This window comes from Biomphalaria glabrata, chromosome 3 (genome assembly GCF_947242115.1).
Source record: "Biomphalaria glabrata chromosome 3, xgBioGlab47.1, whole genome shotgun sequence".
Classification (NCBI taxonomy): Eukaryota; Metazoa; Mollusca; class Gastropoda; family Planorbidae; genus Biomphalaria; species Biomphalaria glabrata.
The window spans coordinates 36,153,323-36,172,402 of NC_074713.1; the positions used below are offsets into that span (position 1 = coordinate 36,153,323).

Consider the following 19,080-nt stretch of genomic DNA (forward strand, 5'->3'; position numbering starts at 1 on the left):
ACTTTGCTTTTCCTCTGTCGTTCGTTGAGTAATGTCTCTGCATTTTCAGCTACCGATGGTTTCAATAGTTTGGGATCAGTTGGAATGATGTCCCTGAGTCTTCTACTCATCAGCAGTTGTGATGGCGAATAAAGCAGTCCGCTTATCGGAGTATTTCTATACTCGAGCATAGCGAGATATGGATCTTTCCCACTTTTGTATGCTTTGTTGAATATCTGCTTTACGATACCAACATACACCTCACTTTGTCCATTTGATTGAGGGTACCTGGGACTTGATGTTGTTATCTTGAAACCCCATTCAGAAGCAAACTCTTTATATTGATAGCTATTGAATGGCATATTGTCGCTCACTATTTCTTCTGGTATGCCATGTCTAGCAAAAATACCTTTCATTGCCCTGATAACACATTCTGCTGTTTTGTTCTCCAGTCGTTTTATTTCAGGGTATTTAGAGAAATAGTCCACAACAAGCAAATAGTCATTGTTTCGCCATTCAAACAAATCTGTCGCAATCTTTTTCCATGGTCTGTCTGGTACAGCATGAGGTAGCAATTTTTCCTTCACATTATTTCTTTTGAACGTTGCACATGTTGCGCATTTCATTATTGTCGAAAAAATATCTTTGGACAATCCTGGCCAAAACACACTCTGTTTTGCCTTGGATCTGGTTTTCTCAAGACCAAAATGACCTAAGTGCAACTTGTCGAGAATTTCATTTGTCTAACTTGAAGGAATTATAATTCTGTTCTCATAAAACAATATTCCATTCTCTTCATGAATACTGTCTTTAAATGACCAATACACTTTCACTGTTTCATGAACTTGAGTTTTTATCTTTGGCCAACCTTCTCTGACATAATTAATTACAAGTTTTAATTTAGCATCAGATTCAGTTTTCCTTCTAATTTCAATAATCTTCTGATCACTTCCAGGAAACTGTGCTGTTGCGCTATGAATTCTCATAACCATGTCATCATTTGAATTTGATTGTTCTTGACCATTGATGTACGCACGCGATAACGTATCAGCTATTTGCATTTTTGAACCTGGAGTGTAAGTTACTGTTAATTGATATCTCAACAGTCTTAACATCATCAACTGAAGTCTTGGTGAAATCTTATGTAAAGGCTTAGTCACAATAGTTTGCAAAGGTTTGTGATCTGATTGTACAGTCACAGTTCTTCCAAAAATATAATGGTGAAAATGTTCAGCTGCAAACACTATAGCTAACATTTCCTTTTCTATTTGTGCATATCTGCACTCTGTTTCTGTCAATGATCTTGACGTATACGCAACTGGTTTGTCTTCTTGCATTAAACATGCTCCCAACCCTTTAGAAGAAGCGTCACACTGAATAGTAACTGGCTTTTCAGGGTTAAACAATTGCAGAACTGGAGCTTCACTAAGTGTTTTCTTTATTAGTTGGAAAGCATTTTCTTGCTCTGCATTCCACTGCCACAATACATCTTTATTTAGTAATTCACGGACTGGTAATTGTTGACATGTTTGGAATAAAACTTGACAGAAAATTCAACATCCCTAGCAGTCTTTGAATTCCTGTTCGATCTGTTGGTGCTGGCATCTCCATTATTGCTTTGATTTTAGCTGGATCTGGACGAATACCATCTGCTCCAATTTGTCTTCCGAGATAATTAACACCAGAAAGTTTATATTGTATCTTGTTCTTTCTAACTCTCTCCAGAACCTTTTCAAAAATTTGATCATGTTCTTTTTCAGCATGTCATCTGACATGATATGTACACCTGGGATGTCTCCGAATACTTGATAAGCACGTTTCTGTAATACTTCACTAGCTGAGGATATTCCAAAAGGCATTTTCAAGAATCTGTATCTTCCAAACGGAGTATTGAATGTACATAAATAAGAGCTTGGTTCATCCAACTCAACTTGCCAATATGCATCCTTTTGATCAAGTATACTAAACACTTTTGCTGCTCCCAGTGAACTATTGATTTGATCAAATGTTGGTATAGTGAAATGTTCTCTCATTATATATTTGTTCAGTTCTCGGGGATCTAAACACAACCTCAAAGAATTATCTTTCTTCTTTGCTATAACCAAGTTATGAACCCATTCTGTTGGTTCATCAACTTCTGTGATCACTCCATCTTGTTGCATTTGTGTGAGTTTTCTTTTTAATTCTTCATAGAGTGATGGTGCAACTCTGCGCGCACATTGAATAACTGGTTTTGCATCTGACGTCAGTTTAATGTGATACTTCATTTTGTATGTACCGAGTCCTTCGAATACTTGAGTATATTTTTTCATCAACACTCGTGGAACTTCATTTTGTTGCTTGACATCGTGTACTTCGACATTTCTCTTTGCCTCAATTAGTTTTAAAGCAATAGATGTCTTCAGACCTAGTATAGGATTTATACTTTTCTTGATCACGTACAGATCATCTTTAACTTCTACATCGCCGACTTTAAATGTGACCGATGCAACTCCCTTCAGTTCTAATGCTTCATCCCCCAATGCTCGTAGGGTAGTATTTGAATTCTTTAACTGAGTATCAGTTTCTAAAGTATTCCATGTTCACTCTGATATCACATTGGCTTGTGCTCCTGTGTCAATCTTCATTTTGACTATTTTTCCCATAATATTGACATCAACCATCCAAACTTTGACATTGTTGTCAGTACCAATTGCCTCAAACCACAACTCAGTTACTTGGCTTGCCTTACTTTCATCTTCCAGTGAATCAACAGCCTTGAAGTGTTTCGAACGACATTTTACAGCGAAATGATTTCTTCTTTTACATTTTCGGCATGTCTGTCCGAATGCTGGGCAATTGTATTTTCTGTGAGATCCACCACAAGATCTGCAATCTCTAATGAAACTTGTGACATGATTCTTTGCCATTTTTCCCTGTGAGGTTTTGACTGGCTTTCTACTTCTGTCTTCTTTAATTTATTAGCAGCATCCACATGTAGTCCTGTCATATCTATCATTTGGTTCTGGGTATGCTCGTCAGCACGAATTATGCTTGCTGCTTTCTCTAAAGTTAAGTCTACATCTCTCAGAAGTCTCTCTCTCACTCGATCCGACTGTATGCCACATACCAATCGATCTCTGATGAGTTCATCTCGAATGTTGTCAAACTTGCATTCTTTTGCCAAATTCTTTAACTCAGTATAATACTGTTCAAACGTTTCTCCATCTTTCTGCTTTCTTGAGAAGAATTTAAATCTGTCATACACAGTATTGGACTTAGGCAAAAAATGATTCTCAAACCTTTCAATTACTTTGTCTACAGTCTCATCTTCACATACTTGAAAAGTATTGTAGATGTCTCGAGCGGGTTCACCGATCAGGTGTAACAATAAAGCTTTCTTCACTGGCTCGGGCTTCGTATTTTTTTCAGTGGCGACCATAAACAGTTCAAAACTTTGTCTCCATTTTTTCCATCTTTCAGATAGATTACCGTCTAGTGACAACGATTTATGAGGATCGAATAATTCCATTATTCTTACAGATTCTAGATTCTATGTCTAGATCTAGATCTAACAACATGAACTAACGACACCACAAATAAAATGTACTTTTTTACTTTTAGCAATTTAGAAACCACTAGATCTAAATCTACCTGTTACCAGCACTTTAAAGCAATGTGACACTAGATTTGACACCTAATCTAACACCAGATCTGACACAAGATTTGAAACCAAATCTGACACCATGTTCTGTTGTCACAGATTAATAATAAATTACTGTAGACGTTACTAATTAATAATGATAATAACGAGACTGTCTTTATCAAGGTAGACATAGATCTATATAAATAACTTTTTATTTCCGTTCGATTCTTTGCTTTCGCATAAAACATAAACAACAAACAATGACGTAATATCTTCTAATATTAACACATCCTTCCTTTTGAAGCTATCATCACAGGACCATTGAAAGACTTAAAGAGACAAGTAATGGGAATTTCCTGGTCTAGTAGAATTACTGGCAAAGTTTGATCCAGTAATGGGGGAACAACTCCGGCGTGTTACCAATGCATAACTTCATGATCGTTACCTGGGAAAGAAGATTAATAACGAACTTATTACTGTAGTAGCTGATGCTGTGGTGAATTTTATCCTTGGAGACATCAAGAATGCAATAATATTGGATTGTACTCCAGACTTAAGTCACAACGAGCAGATGTTATCGGTATCTCTCAGATAAGGGTTAATGTGAAAGAGCTTGTGGTTGTGTATGCACCTTTTAAGTTTCTTCCTGTTGTTTCTTCTTGTGACAGCGAAAAGAAGTTGGCTGGAAACATGGATGTTGTTGCAATCTTTCCAGCCAAAAGTCAAAGGAAAAGGCAGTATGATAAATCTGTGGAAAACTTCACACATCGAAAAGCTGAAGATGGCTACAGGATAAAATGTTTCAACAGAATTGTGAACACTGCAATTTACTTCTGGCAGCTGAGATTTGAACTGTAACTGTGGCATCTTGTGAAAAAAGTTTCTCGCGTCTTAAACTAATCAAGAATTACTTAAGGTCAACAATTCACGAAGAGAGATTGAACAATGTGGCAATTCTTGCTATTGAGAGTCATCTATGTAGGAAACAGAATTTTGATGATCTACTGTATGACTTCGCTACACACAAGGCCCGTAAAGTAAAGTTATTTTGATCTTGATTTTGTACTTAATTAAGAATGTATAAAATGCAAAGGCGAATTTATTTTTTAATACAAAATCTTAATTTTCACTTATTATCCTTATCCCTACCCAGAATAGGCCCCGCGCAATCCGTTTCGCATAGAGCCCCGCAATGGCTAGGACCGGCCCTGCCTATACAAACTGAAAAGACACTAAATTATATATTTCTAGCACTGGCCTAAATAATTTAACAAATTAAAATACAGATAAAAATAGGTCTATGAGCGCCAGCTCACAACAGTATGAAATGTCACAACTATTTAGTTCGTTCATAATACATGAGAGGTTATAGTAACAGTTAAATTCTGATTTATAAGCGTTGGGTTCCGTTATAGAATCACCCTAGTATGTTCACAAGAGTCCTAAAAGTAAAGTGAGTAATAGTGTAATAACTTAAGGGAGGCAACTCAAAGATATAGATGTTTATTCACAGGGCATCACAAACACATAATGACAATGTCTGCCTTAAGCACAGCCTCTACATAAGTTCTAGACTTGGTTGAAATGTTTTTTTTTTTTGTTTTTTTGTTAAATGGCTGCCAGTATATCCACACCTGCCACTTCGCCACTTGCCTATCGCCGCAGGGCTTTTTAATTGATAAGATAATTAAAGTCTGGTAGGGTATTTAGGTTTATTGTGGTTGTGATAATTAGTGGTTTTACTCGGCTTGGTTGGTTAATCATATTAGTGCTTTGATATAGCAGAGTTGATTAGTTGTTTAGTTTATTTTAGTTTTAGTTTATTTAGTTGTTCTAGCTTAGTTGTTTTCGTAAAGTTCATGTTTGTGTACATATTTGATCATTGATTTTTTTTTCATGTAAATAAAGTATCGTGTTGTTTTATCCATTTTCAATTAAAGTTTCGTTATTGCTTTTTCTTAGTTAGTCTAGTTTTTGTAAGCTTAGTTTAATTGTGCTGTCTGGTTGCTTAGGCGACTCTAGCCCCTTGGTCGCAGACCAAGGTGCACAGATTGGGCCCACCCAGTAGCGCTACCATCTGCCTACTGGTAAAATAAATTAATGTTAAGCAGATAAAAGGTCTCTTGCGCCTCCTGACCTGCTTACACTGTTATCTGAATTCAAACTGATTTCGTAGGGCTACAAGTGCTAAGTCTACAGTAACTTAACATTTTAGGCTACAGGACTACGATTCTTGTAGGTAAGTATGCACAATTTTTAGGAGAGAAAAAAAAAGAGAGCGAGAGAGATAGTACTTAGAAGCTACTACCTAGGAATAAAATGAATTTTTCTTAGTAAAGCCGATAAAAGGTTTGTGCTGTTTGTCTGCATGTCACGTTTTGAACTCAAAAATTTAAAATTCTGTTGAAATTCCTATTTCATCATCATGAGTATGATGATATAGCGGCTACTTCTGGTAGTCTAAAATAAAATGTATTTTACATAACTTCACCTTCACCTATCCCTTAGTCTGTTGGACAGTTGGGACACCACATAAGATCTGTTGACCATCTTACTTTATTTCTCTCTGTCTCTATCTTTGTATAGAATCTCTTTCAATTGCAGGCGGAAGTCTTGTCTATGCGCTAGGTCAGCTAGTTTTTCTTCTGTCTTACTGGACCATCTATGTCGTCCTGGAAGCGCATGTTAGGAATTCTTCTTCATCCAATGCTTGCAGTACCATCAGAGCCCTCGAGGGCATATTCCATTATCTTCCCCAAAAAAGATATTGAAAAAATTGGTGAAAGTAGGCGCCTTGTCTCACCCTACAATGTTATTGTAGAAGTACACCGCACTTGTGGCCTGCTTGTAGATGTTATGGATTACTTTGTCGCCTAGCGTGTCCCATGTCATACTCTGTCAAAAGCTTTCTTGAAATCAATAAAAACATGAAAAGATTATTTAGGTGTTGAAGGTATTTCTCGCAGAAAATCCAGAGGTTTGTTCTGTTGTGCAGCGACCTTGTCTAAAACCCGCTTGTTCTTCTGATATAATTTTGTCTGCTATTGGTATTAGCAGGTGTATTGAAATTTTTAACAGGAATTTGCTGGGATGGTTTATGAGGCTGATGGTCCGGTAGATTTGACAGAGTTGCAAATTGCCTTTTCTTTGGAAGACTGGTGATGAGTGATTACGTCCAGAGCTTGGGCCATTCTCCTGACTGCCAGATCTTGTTGCAAATCTTTAAAAGGGCGTTTATCATGGTTTCTCCTCCAGCCTGTAGAAGTTCTCCAGGAAAGACACAAAGATAAAGGCACATTCCTCGTTCCATTTGCTAGAAAAATTTGTACAAATGCCCCTTCTTCCCTAATGCTATTAGAGCATGGAATGGGTTGCCTGAGCTAGCCAAGAAAACCAGTGACTTGGCAGGATTTAGGTCAATGGTTAATATATAAAAATACAACATTAATCAAAATATAGTCAAAGTTATCCAGAACCTCTACAAGGATGCCACCAGTGCGGTGTACTTCAACAATAATATTGGGGACTGGTTCAAAACCACAGTTGGAGTAAGACAAGGCTGCCTACTTTCACCAACACTCTTCAATATCTTCCTTGAAAAGTTAATGGAAGATGCTCTCGAGGGCTATGAAGGTACTGTAAGCATTGAAGGAAGAAGAATTACTAACTTGCGCTTCGCAGATGACATTGATGGCCTAGCAGGGACAGAAGAACTAGCTGACCTGGTGATGCGCATTGACAAGACTTCCGCAGCATATGGCATGCAAAAAAATGCAGAAAAAAAACAAATTATGACCAATAGCCAACAGGGCTTTATAAAGGGCATCAGTATTGGAGATGAAAAGCTAACTAGCATTACCAGCTTCAAATACCTCGGAGCTATTGTATCAGATAAGGGAACAAAACCCGAACTACTGGCCCGAATAGCACAGTCCACAGCAGCCCTTTCAAAACTTAAAATAATATGGAAAGACAAAGGCTTAGCCCTCAACACCAAAATCAGACTGATGCGCTCCCTAGTCATAGCCACATTTATATATGCTTGTAAGTCTTAGACGCTGACTGCAGAGCTAGAGAGGAGGATCATAGCAATGGAATTGAGGATCCTATGCATCACATTCAAAGACCGCATCACAAACCAAGAGATTGGAGACAGAGTTACTGCAGCGATCAGACCCCATGATGACCTGCTAACTACTGTGAAAAAACGCAAGCTTAAAATCTATGGCCATATTACAAGATCTTCGTGGCTCGCAAAGACCTTCCTTCAGGGAACATTTCCTGGAAAAAGAAAAAGAGACAGACAGAAAAAGCGATGGGAGGACAACATAAAAGAATGGACGGGTCTGCCATTGAAAGAGGTTCTAAACAGGGCAAAGGACAGAGAGCAATGGAAAAAGACTGTCGACAAGTCTTACTTGGTGTCCCAACGGTCCAACAGACTAAGGGATAGCTAAAGCTGAAATGCATGACGCGTAGGACGTAATCATCGTTTTTGTTGTCTGTATTATATGAGATAAGATAAGAATGTTGTCAAATCCGGCTGATTTCACTTTTTCGGTGCTTTCTTGGCTGATGCTTCTTCCGACCGAGGAGTAGGATATTCGTCGATGTTAGATACTGCCAAGACATTTAGTAGCTCTGGGTCCCAGAGATTTTAGAGTTATACAACTCTGAATAGTATTCTGTCCATCTTCTTATCACATCATTTTCCACAGTCAAACATCTATTGCTTTTGTCTTTTATTGCGTTAGTGCATAACATATACATGATGTATAAAAAAAGAGTTTCAAACAAATTGTATAGTACGTATAGAGTAGAGAGGTGATAGAAATGTCATTCAAACTACTTCTCATAGCTCAATAAGTAAAACATAAACTTACTCTAGGTCGCTTCCATTCATATTGCCGTTGAGGAGCACCACTGAAGGAAATGGATGTGTTGACAGCTTCGAACTCGGGATCTTCAAACAGTAAGCCTTCTGCTTTGCACTTGGCCAAGATCTCATCGTATTTCTGGTAGGCTAAACTGGCAAAGGGATTTTTTCTATCCCCTCTGGTGTTTCGCCCAGCTATCGTCTGTCCTATGTAAAAGTTATTCCCGCTGGAAAAGTTGAGACAAATGTCAGCATTTATGTTTACAATTCCGCCTCCTCCCATTATGCCAGGATTATGATGTAAGTATGGATACCCCTGTGTGTATCTGATCATCTTTTCTCTTGTATTGCCAAATTTCTGAAATATATTCTCTGTAGTGTTATTAAATTTCTGAAATAAGTCCTCTAATATTGTCAAATTTCTGAAAGAAATAGATGGATAAGCCTTTGAATTTACTCTCCTTGTCACGCAGCAGAATTTATTATGAAATGAACCTCTCACTTCAGTTTTTCAAAACTTTGACGTGAATGAACATTAGACTTCATATTTAATAAGTTTCCTTCTCGAAACCTGAGCTCGTCAAATGTTTAGCACCAAGTTCAAAGTAGCGGAGAAAAAGCATTTAAGTTAGCAGACGTCAGTGATTCCCCACCCCCACCCAACAAAAATATAAAACAACGAGGTTTTCTTCAAGGACGGAATTTTTTTTTTTTGTGTATGTCATGCAATTGGAATTCCTCAGAAATCCATTTTAGCATACTTAAACTTAAGATCATGTTACATATAGGTTACAGTTTATGTCATAACATAATAATACACCATCCAGGACTTTAAAGGCAAGATTCTCTAAATCTAATACTATCTTTATTTTTGTGAGAAATATTTTCATATATTTTTTTTAGATTAATTCTAATTTATTAGATTTTTTAAAGATTAATTTTGATTTAGTAAATATTGTTCTCAAAGCTTAGCCTATTATGCCTATATATGAAAATATAAATAGGACTGAAACGTGTCTTAAATTTCAAACTTTGTACTAATAAGCCTGCTTTTTAGGAATAGATAATCAACATGAATTCTACCATTGATTCCTGACAGCATTAGAAAGTAACTAACTAATGCAATGTTTCCTCTCAACCAGATGTAGCCTATGAAGTTATGGAAAGATAACAAGAAGGAAAAGTTCATAGAACAGATTATTTGTTACCCCTGTGTATTATGTTAAACAAATCTAAGAAACATCTTTGCATTTTTGAAAGCTTAATATCTAATTTAGTTTTAGACTGATTTGGGCTGGGCTTAAATTCGACAGAAAACTTCTTGTTGTCGTTTGTTACGTTCGCAGCATAGTGTGAATGTGGAATGGTGCGAATTTGTGTTGAAAAGGAAAGATAGAGGAGGATTAGAAATCGTCTTCTTATCTTATATGTTACAGACGTTACTTCAAAAAAGATGATGGAGAAATGTAAACGATGTTAGTATTAGGATATTATTATTTGTTGAATTAAGATTAAAGTCCTCATAATATACTAAATATGAGTCTGTTTAAGAGTCTCATCTGCTCGTAACATTGTTGTTGGCCTCCTTCAGTCCTAGAACGACTGTATTTCATCTGATGGAAATGAGATGAATGCCTGGGCATTAGCTATGGTCGGGACATTGTCGCCCACACAACAGTTCCACATCCTCTCCACGCAACTGAGTGTTCATAGAAATGACATGTACCAGATACAGTTTTGTATCAGCGGCGTCGTAGATTTAGCCTGGGTGTAGCACTGTGTGCTGTAAACTGGCTAAGGATCACCGCTTCTAATTTGTCCATAGGGTTGACTCTCAAAGCATTCTCATGTTTAAGAGGTTTGGATTAAGATTTTGTCTACAGGTCAACATGTAGGCTACCCTCGAAAGTATTGGTCACATAGAGCTTGAACATAAGGTAAAGTTCACCTACTTAGACAGCGTTGTCACAGGCGATGGAGATGCATATCACGATGTTGCATGTCGGATAGGGAAGACAGGAGCCGTCTTTCAAAAACTACGGCCTATATGGGCAAATAAATCAATTAAAATCCACCTAATCAATACAATAATTGTGCCAACAGCCACCTACGCTTACAAGCCGTGGAAGTCATCTATGAAGTTTGAGGAAAGGCAACACGATCGCAGCAGTGATGGCATAGAAAAATCATAGGGCCAAATACGAGATCAGATCACCAATACAGAAATCCTTTCCGGCAAGGGAACTCGCCCCCTAGTGACCGATCGTCGTATGAGATTTGCGGGACAAAACGAAACACATATGTACCAAAGTCAGCCATAACATGGAAGCCGCAAAAGTGGAAAACAATGTCGTCCGCGACTAACATGAGCACCACCTGGGAAGAGAAAATGGAAGTTGCTAAAGATTGGCGCAGAAGGACCTAGGCCTAAGTAATGAAGAAAAAATATTTAGTTTTAAAGTTTTTGAAGTTGAGTAACCCAGTGAAATTATTAAATTGAAATTCAATTTGTTAAAAATGCGCGGGTTTTTGTTTCCACTAGCAGAAGAACAAAAACAGAACACATTATAGACATTAATTAAAGGGTATTATTTATTGTTCATTGATTGAAAAACAAAAGCACATTGACCCTAAAGAAACTTATTCTGCTAAGGCACAATACACAAAATAAAATCAACTAAAGGGGCAAATAACATGACAAAGCACCAAATTATTTAGTTGAAAAAAATATTCTCACAATGTCACATTACTAATTAGTCTTTCTCAACCTCCCTTCCATGTTTGATATACAATAGTTTCATTTTAAGAAGTGTTCAGTATCATTTCCACATTCATTCTCTACAAAGTGATCACTCCCAGGTTGAGAAACACTGCACTAAAAGGGTTACATTTGATTCTCTAAGTTTGTTTTCTAGGGAGTAACTAAACATATTAATATGTAAAAAAAAATATGCACATAAATATAAAATGATTGGTGTATTGGCTGTCCAATATTTGTCAAATGTAAACAAAATCAGAAAGGTGTCCAAGTCAAAGCATGAAGGTTAGTCAACACGCCATCTTAGCTCAGAATAGATGAAACGTTTAGTCAAGTCTCTGCACACCAACAAAACAACGCAATATTTAGGATAAAATACTTTGCTCAAGACCATCACCAAAAGACTGAAAGGATTGTTCCATTGATAAATGCACATGGCGTAGAACGGAAATTAAAACAAAGGACTTGAGAAAAAGTTTCATAATGGACCTCAATCACCAATCGTAAACAAACAACATTTAGCCACATGAGTATCACTTCTATACAAATTACTTCATCCATAAAGGCTGTCACTTGATATGTTTTTTTCATTGTCTTATCAATATTATCACATGGTTAAATGTTGTTTGTTTACGATTGGTTAATAAGGTCCATTGCAGCCTTTATGGTTGCAGTACTGAACTAAATAAAGAGAAACACAATTTAATAAGTATGAATGGAGTGTTGTGCAATTAATTGGCTTACAGTACTGATATGTAAGCCATGATATCACCCCATCTTGAGAAATCTTTCTTTTCTAGACATGTAAACAATGAAAACAATGATTGGAGCTGAGACAGAAAAAGAGCATAAACATTTTGAATGAGATTTTCAAAAATGTACATCTAGAGAGTTAAATATTGAAAAAAATTAATCAATGTAAAAAAATATATATATCAAAGGAACAATATACAGAAAAGCAACGTCTTCATTATATCACTATGGGTTTCAAATATGTTATCACAACAATAAATTTATAGTATAAAAGTCAATGAAAATTATTAAGATAATAAGTTGTATAAATAGATTTACTTTAAATGAAAGCTCATAAGAATAAAAACATTTGTTATTTATAAACTGTGTACACAAAACAGAATAAAAAATATTAACTTTTCCAAAACTAGTTTTTGACTTTGATATTTTATCCCTTTTCCTGTACAATCAAAAACAAAAGTTTAGAAAATATTTCCATAACAAGTTTTTAACAGAGAAAAACATTTAGAAATGTGAAATACAAAATCTAGAAAAAGACTTATGTTTGTCAGTTGACAGAATTACATTGAGAGCTAGCTAATATACATAACTAAAAATGATTTGTAACATTGTATGTATCCTATGATTGCTATCTATTTCCTTGACTAGTGTGTACATAGCTGATAATATCAGGTGAGACAAGTCAAGATAACAAAAACTAGTGACAACTAAATCTTCACTGAAGGTTATCAAACTATTTACATGTTTTGGCCAAGACCTAACTTTGACTTAAACCTCAGGTAATTAAATTGATTAAAACAATGAACTAATTTTGCAATGATGAAATCTTTCAAATGTTCATCTTTCAAAGCAAACCTAACTATTGAGCTATATATGATTTAGAACTGTATATGGTCTTTTTACATAAGATGTAAATGGTCTCCAAATGTAACAATTTGATTACATATGATTCTTTCTAGTGGTTAATGTATAAATTCAATTCCTTCCCCCCAACCCCTCCCTCCCCCCCCAAAAAAAAAAAAAAAGAAGTGTTTTAACTTTTTCCAGTAGACTTAAAGCCTAAAAGAAAATGAAGGGAAATTTGTAATAACAGTACTTCTTTTTATTTTTCGTTATGTTACATTCATAAGCAGTTCTTACAAATGAAGTGTCCAATAATACAATTAAAATACTGACAAGATGTCAATTTAAACATTTAGTAACAATTCTAATTAAGGCAATTTTAAAAAATTATTTTTAAACAGATGTTTTTGTGCCAGATATAAATTTGAAAATATCTCTTGACCACTAACATGGTTTAAAAACCTCCACTTTCCCAAGTTGTATGTACAAAAAAATGATTGACAAAGTCATTGACATTCTAAAGTAGAACACAGGGAAACTGAAAGTCTTGGTTTTTAAAAACCCAGTCAAGAAAAACAACTCTTTAGGTAATAAATTGTCAATGACTTATATATTGAGTAACAAGGCACCAAGTTACTTATACATATGAGTTGTGGCTTAGATATACAATGAGGTATTTACTTAACACCTATATAAAGAGAGATTTCTTTTTTTTAATTAACAATTATCGATGCTATATATTCATGTATAAAAAAAAATGTAACTTTCAATATAAGAAGCCATAAAAAAAAGCACTTTTATTACAGAAGCAACATGCATTCATGGAAATGAGTTCACAAAGAGATTTACAATTTGTCTAAAGAAACCAAATGAAAAAATAAAAATACAAAAAGTTGAAGACACCTGATTCTTGATGTAGTAAATCATCTCTGACCTCTGAACTTTTTAGTTCTGACAAATTCTTGAGTTGTTATTTTTTTAGGAGTACATTGTGGTTTGGATGAACTGTACATAAAAAAAGAAAAAAGGTCAAAAGAAATATTACAGCGCATTAAATAAAGAAATTGTCACTGACATACAAATAAGGCCTAAACACTTACAAGGTGCCATTTTCAGCAAACAATATTAATGGGATCTTTATTTGTAATAGGATTAGTAAGGCCCCTCAATGTTTGCCCTTACTGGCCCCTGGTAGGGAGGGCTTTATCTGGGCCCCCTGATTGCACCCAGACTTGCCCCTTTAGGGCTCCCGTTTTGGCTTTCATTAATTCCCCCCCAAAGAGCTAAGTATCTTTGGCCCTGTTGGGGCCCACAAGTTCTTCCCTTTATTGGCCCCACAAGGGGATTTTCTGGGGCACCTGACTGAGCCCAATCTCAGCCCTAAGGAACTCCAATGGCCACTGTTCATCCCCCGAATGGGGCCCTTGTGGTTAGTATGGGCTGGCCCAGTTGGGGCCTTCACCGATCACAAAATCTGTGCTATCAGAGTAATTATAATAATGAAAATACTAGAGGAAATGTATTTTACATTACACACACACACAAAATATACTGCAAAAAATAATGTATATAAAGAGCCATAATGAAAGGTTTTTATAATTTAACAGAAAATAGATAAAAATGAAAAAGTTAAAAAAAAAATTAAATAAAAAATTAAATAAAGAAATGAATTATTCATTAAGATATGCAATTGTAAGTATGTAACTCAAAGGTATTTTAAAAAACATAATACATTTCCAATTTATTCTAACTTGTGCACCAATTAGGGGCACACTTTGTAGGTTGGAGTGCCTGGGGCACCTTTGCCTATCATCCAACCCATGGCACGGACCATTCTTTTTAATGGCTTTAATAAGAATATTCTGTAAAGGTTGAAACTTTAAGTAAAAACAAAAAAATATAATCTCTGATACTCAAAACAATGTAACTATACTTACGCTGTCAATATCATATGGAGCAAAACCTGTGTTCTGTGGATCATGACCTCTGAAGGAAGCTGATAAAAGATAACATTTATTTTGTATAAGAAAATATTTCCATCTTATCTGGATCATGTTGTCTGCTTAACTTTGTGTTTAATTGACAGATGCTGCTTAGCATCTAAAATGCACAATGGAAATGATGTGTAGATTTATAAATGAAAAGAAAATAGTTCTTGTAATAAAAAAATAAAGTAAAAAATTAAACCTAATTATAATTTTGAAAATCCAAAATATTATTATCATTCCTAAAAGACCATTTCATTGAATACAAAATACTAAATCTGTTTTCAAAAACTTTTAAAACACTTTATAAAAAAAAAGATTTGACTTACTGAGCATTGTCTTCAACCTGATGGTACACATGATAAAATCTCCAAAGTCTATCTGGCCATTTTTATTGCTATAACGCATGACCAATGATTTGAATGTTCTATTGCTGATGTGGAAACCTAGATATAAAAAGAGTTGCCAGATTGTAAAACATGCCACTGAATAACTAAAGGTAGAAAGCAAAGCATTGATTCAAATAATGTTTCAAGTTATTAACAGTCTAATGACAGGCTTTGGAAAATGAAGTTACTTACCAACATGATTTAAAGCATTCCTGAGCTCATATGATGACAAATTACCACTCTTGTCCTTATCAAACTCTTTGAACACACCCTGGGAACATGAGAGAATAAAGAATAGATTTTAAACAGGGGATAAACAGATTTCTAAGAAAAAAAATTAAAAGTTACTTTTTTAAACAGAAAAATAATGTCCATTAAGTGGAAATAAACAAAATAGAGTTGGTTAAAAGTTTCATAAAAACTGAACAATGAAACTCACTTTCCATCTTCTCAGATCTTCCCAAAGATCCTTAAACTCATCATAGCCAAGTTTTCCAGATAGGTCACCCTGACATATGATTAAGGAAGATTAAATGCCTAATTTAGATTAAATTCTAAATAACAGGACTCAAGACATGTGAACTTTTAAAATGACACATTTGTGTATGTCAGCATTTAAAAAAATGACACCTTCAACATGTCAGTGCTTCTTTTTTTTTTGTGTGTACAATATTGTCAAAGGATACATCATGCATGGCCACCATACTTCTGCATGTATCAACACCAAATCCAGGAAATGGGAATTCTGAAATTAAAAAAAAAAGAAGAAAAGATTAGGCACATAAAAAAATTAGTAACAACAAAAAAAGTCATGTCTCTTTCAGAACACTAACAATTGTACTGAGACTTGTAAAACCTTTCAAGATTAGTCACAAATGTTTTTTTAATCCATGCAGTATGGAACAAAATATTCTTTCTACAATGACTTAAAAAATGCACTGAATATTTTACAAGAATTCATTTTATACATTTATACATTTTTTCAATCCAATGTTCAAAATGTACAATATGAATGCATAACAATACTTTTTAAATGTTTTAATAGTACACACTAAAACTGATATTAAGCTAATAGGACAAAAATACTAAAGCTCTCTCTCTTTAAATACTTTAGTGAATATTATTATGCCAAAGTTTTTCATTACTTGTATGTGTTAAATGGTGAAAACTGCCAAACCTACACAAAATATATAAATAGAGTGTTATAACTAAACATGAGGAGAAATGTTTTACAATTCCACTGCCAGTGATTCTCTAGACCTGTTAGAATCAAAGCTTTTAGAAATATTACAACTAATAAGCCTCAATGTAGAGAAATACAAAGCATCTGAAATAAATAAGATTTTAAACATGCATTGTCAATGGAGGTTAAAATATAATAACTAGATGTGTTCTAAATGATGGGAAAAGATCTAATGATTTCTTGAAACAATAACTTCTGTGCTTCAATGATGATGAATTAATAAAGCTGCTACCATGCATAGAGAACATGTAATAGCGATAAAAAAAAGAACTGCTAACAAAAAAGAAAAAAAATTAGGCCGAATGAATATCCAGAATACTAAATATTAACTGCAATAAGGGATGGTACTTGAAAAAAAATGCAAAAAAAGAATCCATTTTACGTTCTCTCATTTCCGTTTTCTTTCTACATGTGTTGATTTAGGCTTTTTTAGTAACCATATGAGAACAAAATCAATCCACAGCTAAATTAAAATAAAATATCAGATTGACCAGTTTCTGGTAGAATGCACTTTGCTGCAGCAGTCATCAAAATACAATTAGCATACAGTTGTTGATTTTCTATAAGCAACCAAACATTGAACAATCTGAAATAAGCTGCTCTAAATCAGTGTATTTTAACAGAATTTAATGCACTAGACTAATAGCATGCGTTTTAATTAATACATCTGTATATAAAAAAAAACCTAGTTGATTTGCAACCATAAAAAAAAAACATAAAGTTCAATAAATGTGTTAACATGAACCAAAGCAACATGGTTGTTAGAAAAAAAACTATAAACCCAACTTAGTGAAATCCGTTTTCAAGAGATAAAATAATAGAAATTTGTATATTGTAAAAGTGACTGCTTCAGAACAGGAATCAAATATCAAATATAACATATGCACATACGTATTTGGATATATCTTTAATGGGATGTTATGGCTGAGTGTAAAGCACTATGTAGTCAAAAAGTGGATGGTGATTCTAATGGAGGTTTGGATTTTGACTATGAATTCAAAGAAATTTGTTGGTCCAACAAGTTCTGATGGGTTAGGCATCAGGGAGAGTAAAACAAAGCCACAGAAACAAACTTTCTGTAAACTTTCAGGTCTGAAGGTACATTTTATTTCATATAATGGTACAATAAAAATAATACTCTAAATTTTTATGTCTTAAAGATTTGTAGAATGCATTCTTAATTTTTAAAGCCACTGTTCTGAGGAGTCACTGATCTATAAAAGTTTGTGTTACAAATATTTCATATCCCATGTTGATTAAAAGAATGTTTGTGCTCTGGGACTCCTAACATGTTAGTTGGGTTTACAAATAAAGCTTGGAACCAATAAAGAATGTGCTTGTCTAGAATGTACAGCTTACCAAAAGTATCCTCTGGAAAAATGGGCAGCAAATGTTAGAGTTTAGAATTACATTCTTCACATACATAAAAACACACAGAAAAGGAATTAAAAAAAAACTTTTTTGTGAGTCCTTTTTTAAAGCAAGACACAAATTTAAAAAATGTACGTTAAAATTCACACTTGTAAATACATAGATTTTGTAAAATGATGACTGAGCAATTAGATATAATGTGATCAGTGCAAATTTGTTATAATATGTAAAACAAAAATTCTGAACATAATATAGGTGAACTTGTATCATAATGAAGGGTTACATTAATTAATTTTTACTTTGTATATTATATATTTATAGATGTCTTTTATTACTCAGCCCATTTCCATTAAAAAAACAACGTTTTTCTAAAAAGTTTGAAATAATACATTGGTTCAAGAAATTATTTTCCTTTGTGATTCAAAACGGCTTGAAAATGGAGATGAAGAGTTATACAAATAGTCTGAATCAGTCTACAGGAAAGTGCTCACTAAACTGAAAATAAAATTAAAATCGACACAAAAGAAAACAATAACTTTTTTACATTAGAAAATCAAGAACAATTTCTTTTTGAAATTCAAATGATTGTCTTAAACTTATTCTCTAAAATCCTTGCCAGAGATAAATGAACAAAAAATTTCTTTCTTCATTAGCTTAGTTGCAAAATCAAGGTTTCCTTTATGCAAAATGATTTGTTTTTTTTTAGTTGAAAATATTTAAAACCATAGTTCTTTCTTAACTCTCATATTACAGAACATGAAAGGATTGGATCTGTCTCAATGTGCAGGTAACTAACTTTCAAAAGAGAAATATTAGAATTTTTTCTTTTTTTTTAAAGCCTACATATCCTGATGTAATTAGTATTTGTAGTTGTGCAACATCATTCACTGTAGTAAGCATAAAAATGTTCTACAGAGTCAAGAGCCAGTCTTTAATGTGATAACAAAATGTTCTACAGAATCAAGAGCCAGTCTCTGATGTGATAACAAAATTTTCTACAGAGTCAAGAGCCAGTCTTTGATGTAATAACAAAAATGATCTAAAGAGTCAAGAGCCAATCTTTGATATAATAACAAAAATGTTCTTCAAAGTCAAAGGCCAGTCTTTGATATAATAACAATAATGTTCTTCAAAGTCAAAAGCTAGTATGAATTGATGTTAAAACAAAATGTTATGTAAAATTTGTTTGTTTAGTCTTTTAAGAAACTTTGTTAGCTACTTTTGTTTAAAGTAGATGCAAGTTGTCTGTGTTACCGTG

General features: G+C 34.2%; 2 protein-coding genes across 22 annotated transcripts in view; both read right to left on the minus strand.

The window, feature by feature from the left end:
* Positions 1-9,111, minus strand: part of LOC129925296 (calpain-B-like) — a 90,565-nt gene extending 81,454 nt beyond the window's left edge. The window contains exon 1 of the mRNA XM_056024823.1: positions 8,488-9,111. Coding sequence (XP_055880798.1) covers positions 8,488-8,814 — 327 coding nt within the window. The 5' untranslated portion in view covers positions 8,815-9,111. The remainder of the gene's footprint in view (positions 1-8,487) is intronic.
* Positions 9,112-11,426: 2,315 nt separating this feature from the next.
* Positions 11,427-19,080, minus strand: part of LOC106056965 (calpain-B-like) — a 119,942-nt gene continuing 112,288 nt past the window's right edge. For 20 of the 21 annotated variants that reach the window (XM_056024822.1, XM_056024804.1, XM_056024802.1 and 17 more), the window contains 6 exons: positions 15,895-15,953; positions 15,648-15,716; positions 15,401-15,479; positions 15,149-15,265; positions 14,772-14,830; positions 11,427-13,839 (listed from right to left, as the gene is read on the minus strand). In XM_056024822.1, the coding sequence (XP_055880797.1) occupies positions 13,813-13,839; positions 14,772-14,830; positions 15,149-15,265; positions 15,401-15,479; positions 15,648-15,716; positions 15,895-15,953 (410 nt within the window). In that variant the 3' untranslated portion in view covers positions 11,427-13,812. Of the gene's footprint in view, positions 13,840-14,771; positions 14,831-15,148; positions 15,266-15,400; positions 15,480-15,647; positions 15,717-15,894; positions 15,954-17,267; positions 17,823-19,080 lie in introns of those variants that run through there. The other variant, XM_056024821.1, reaches the window with a different exon arrangement.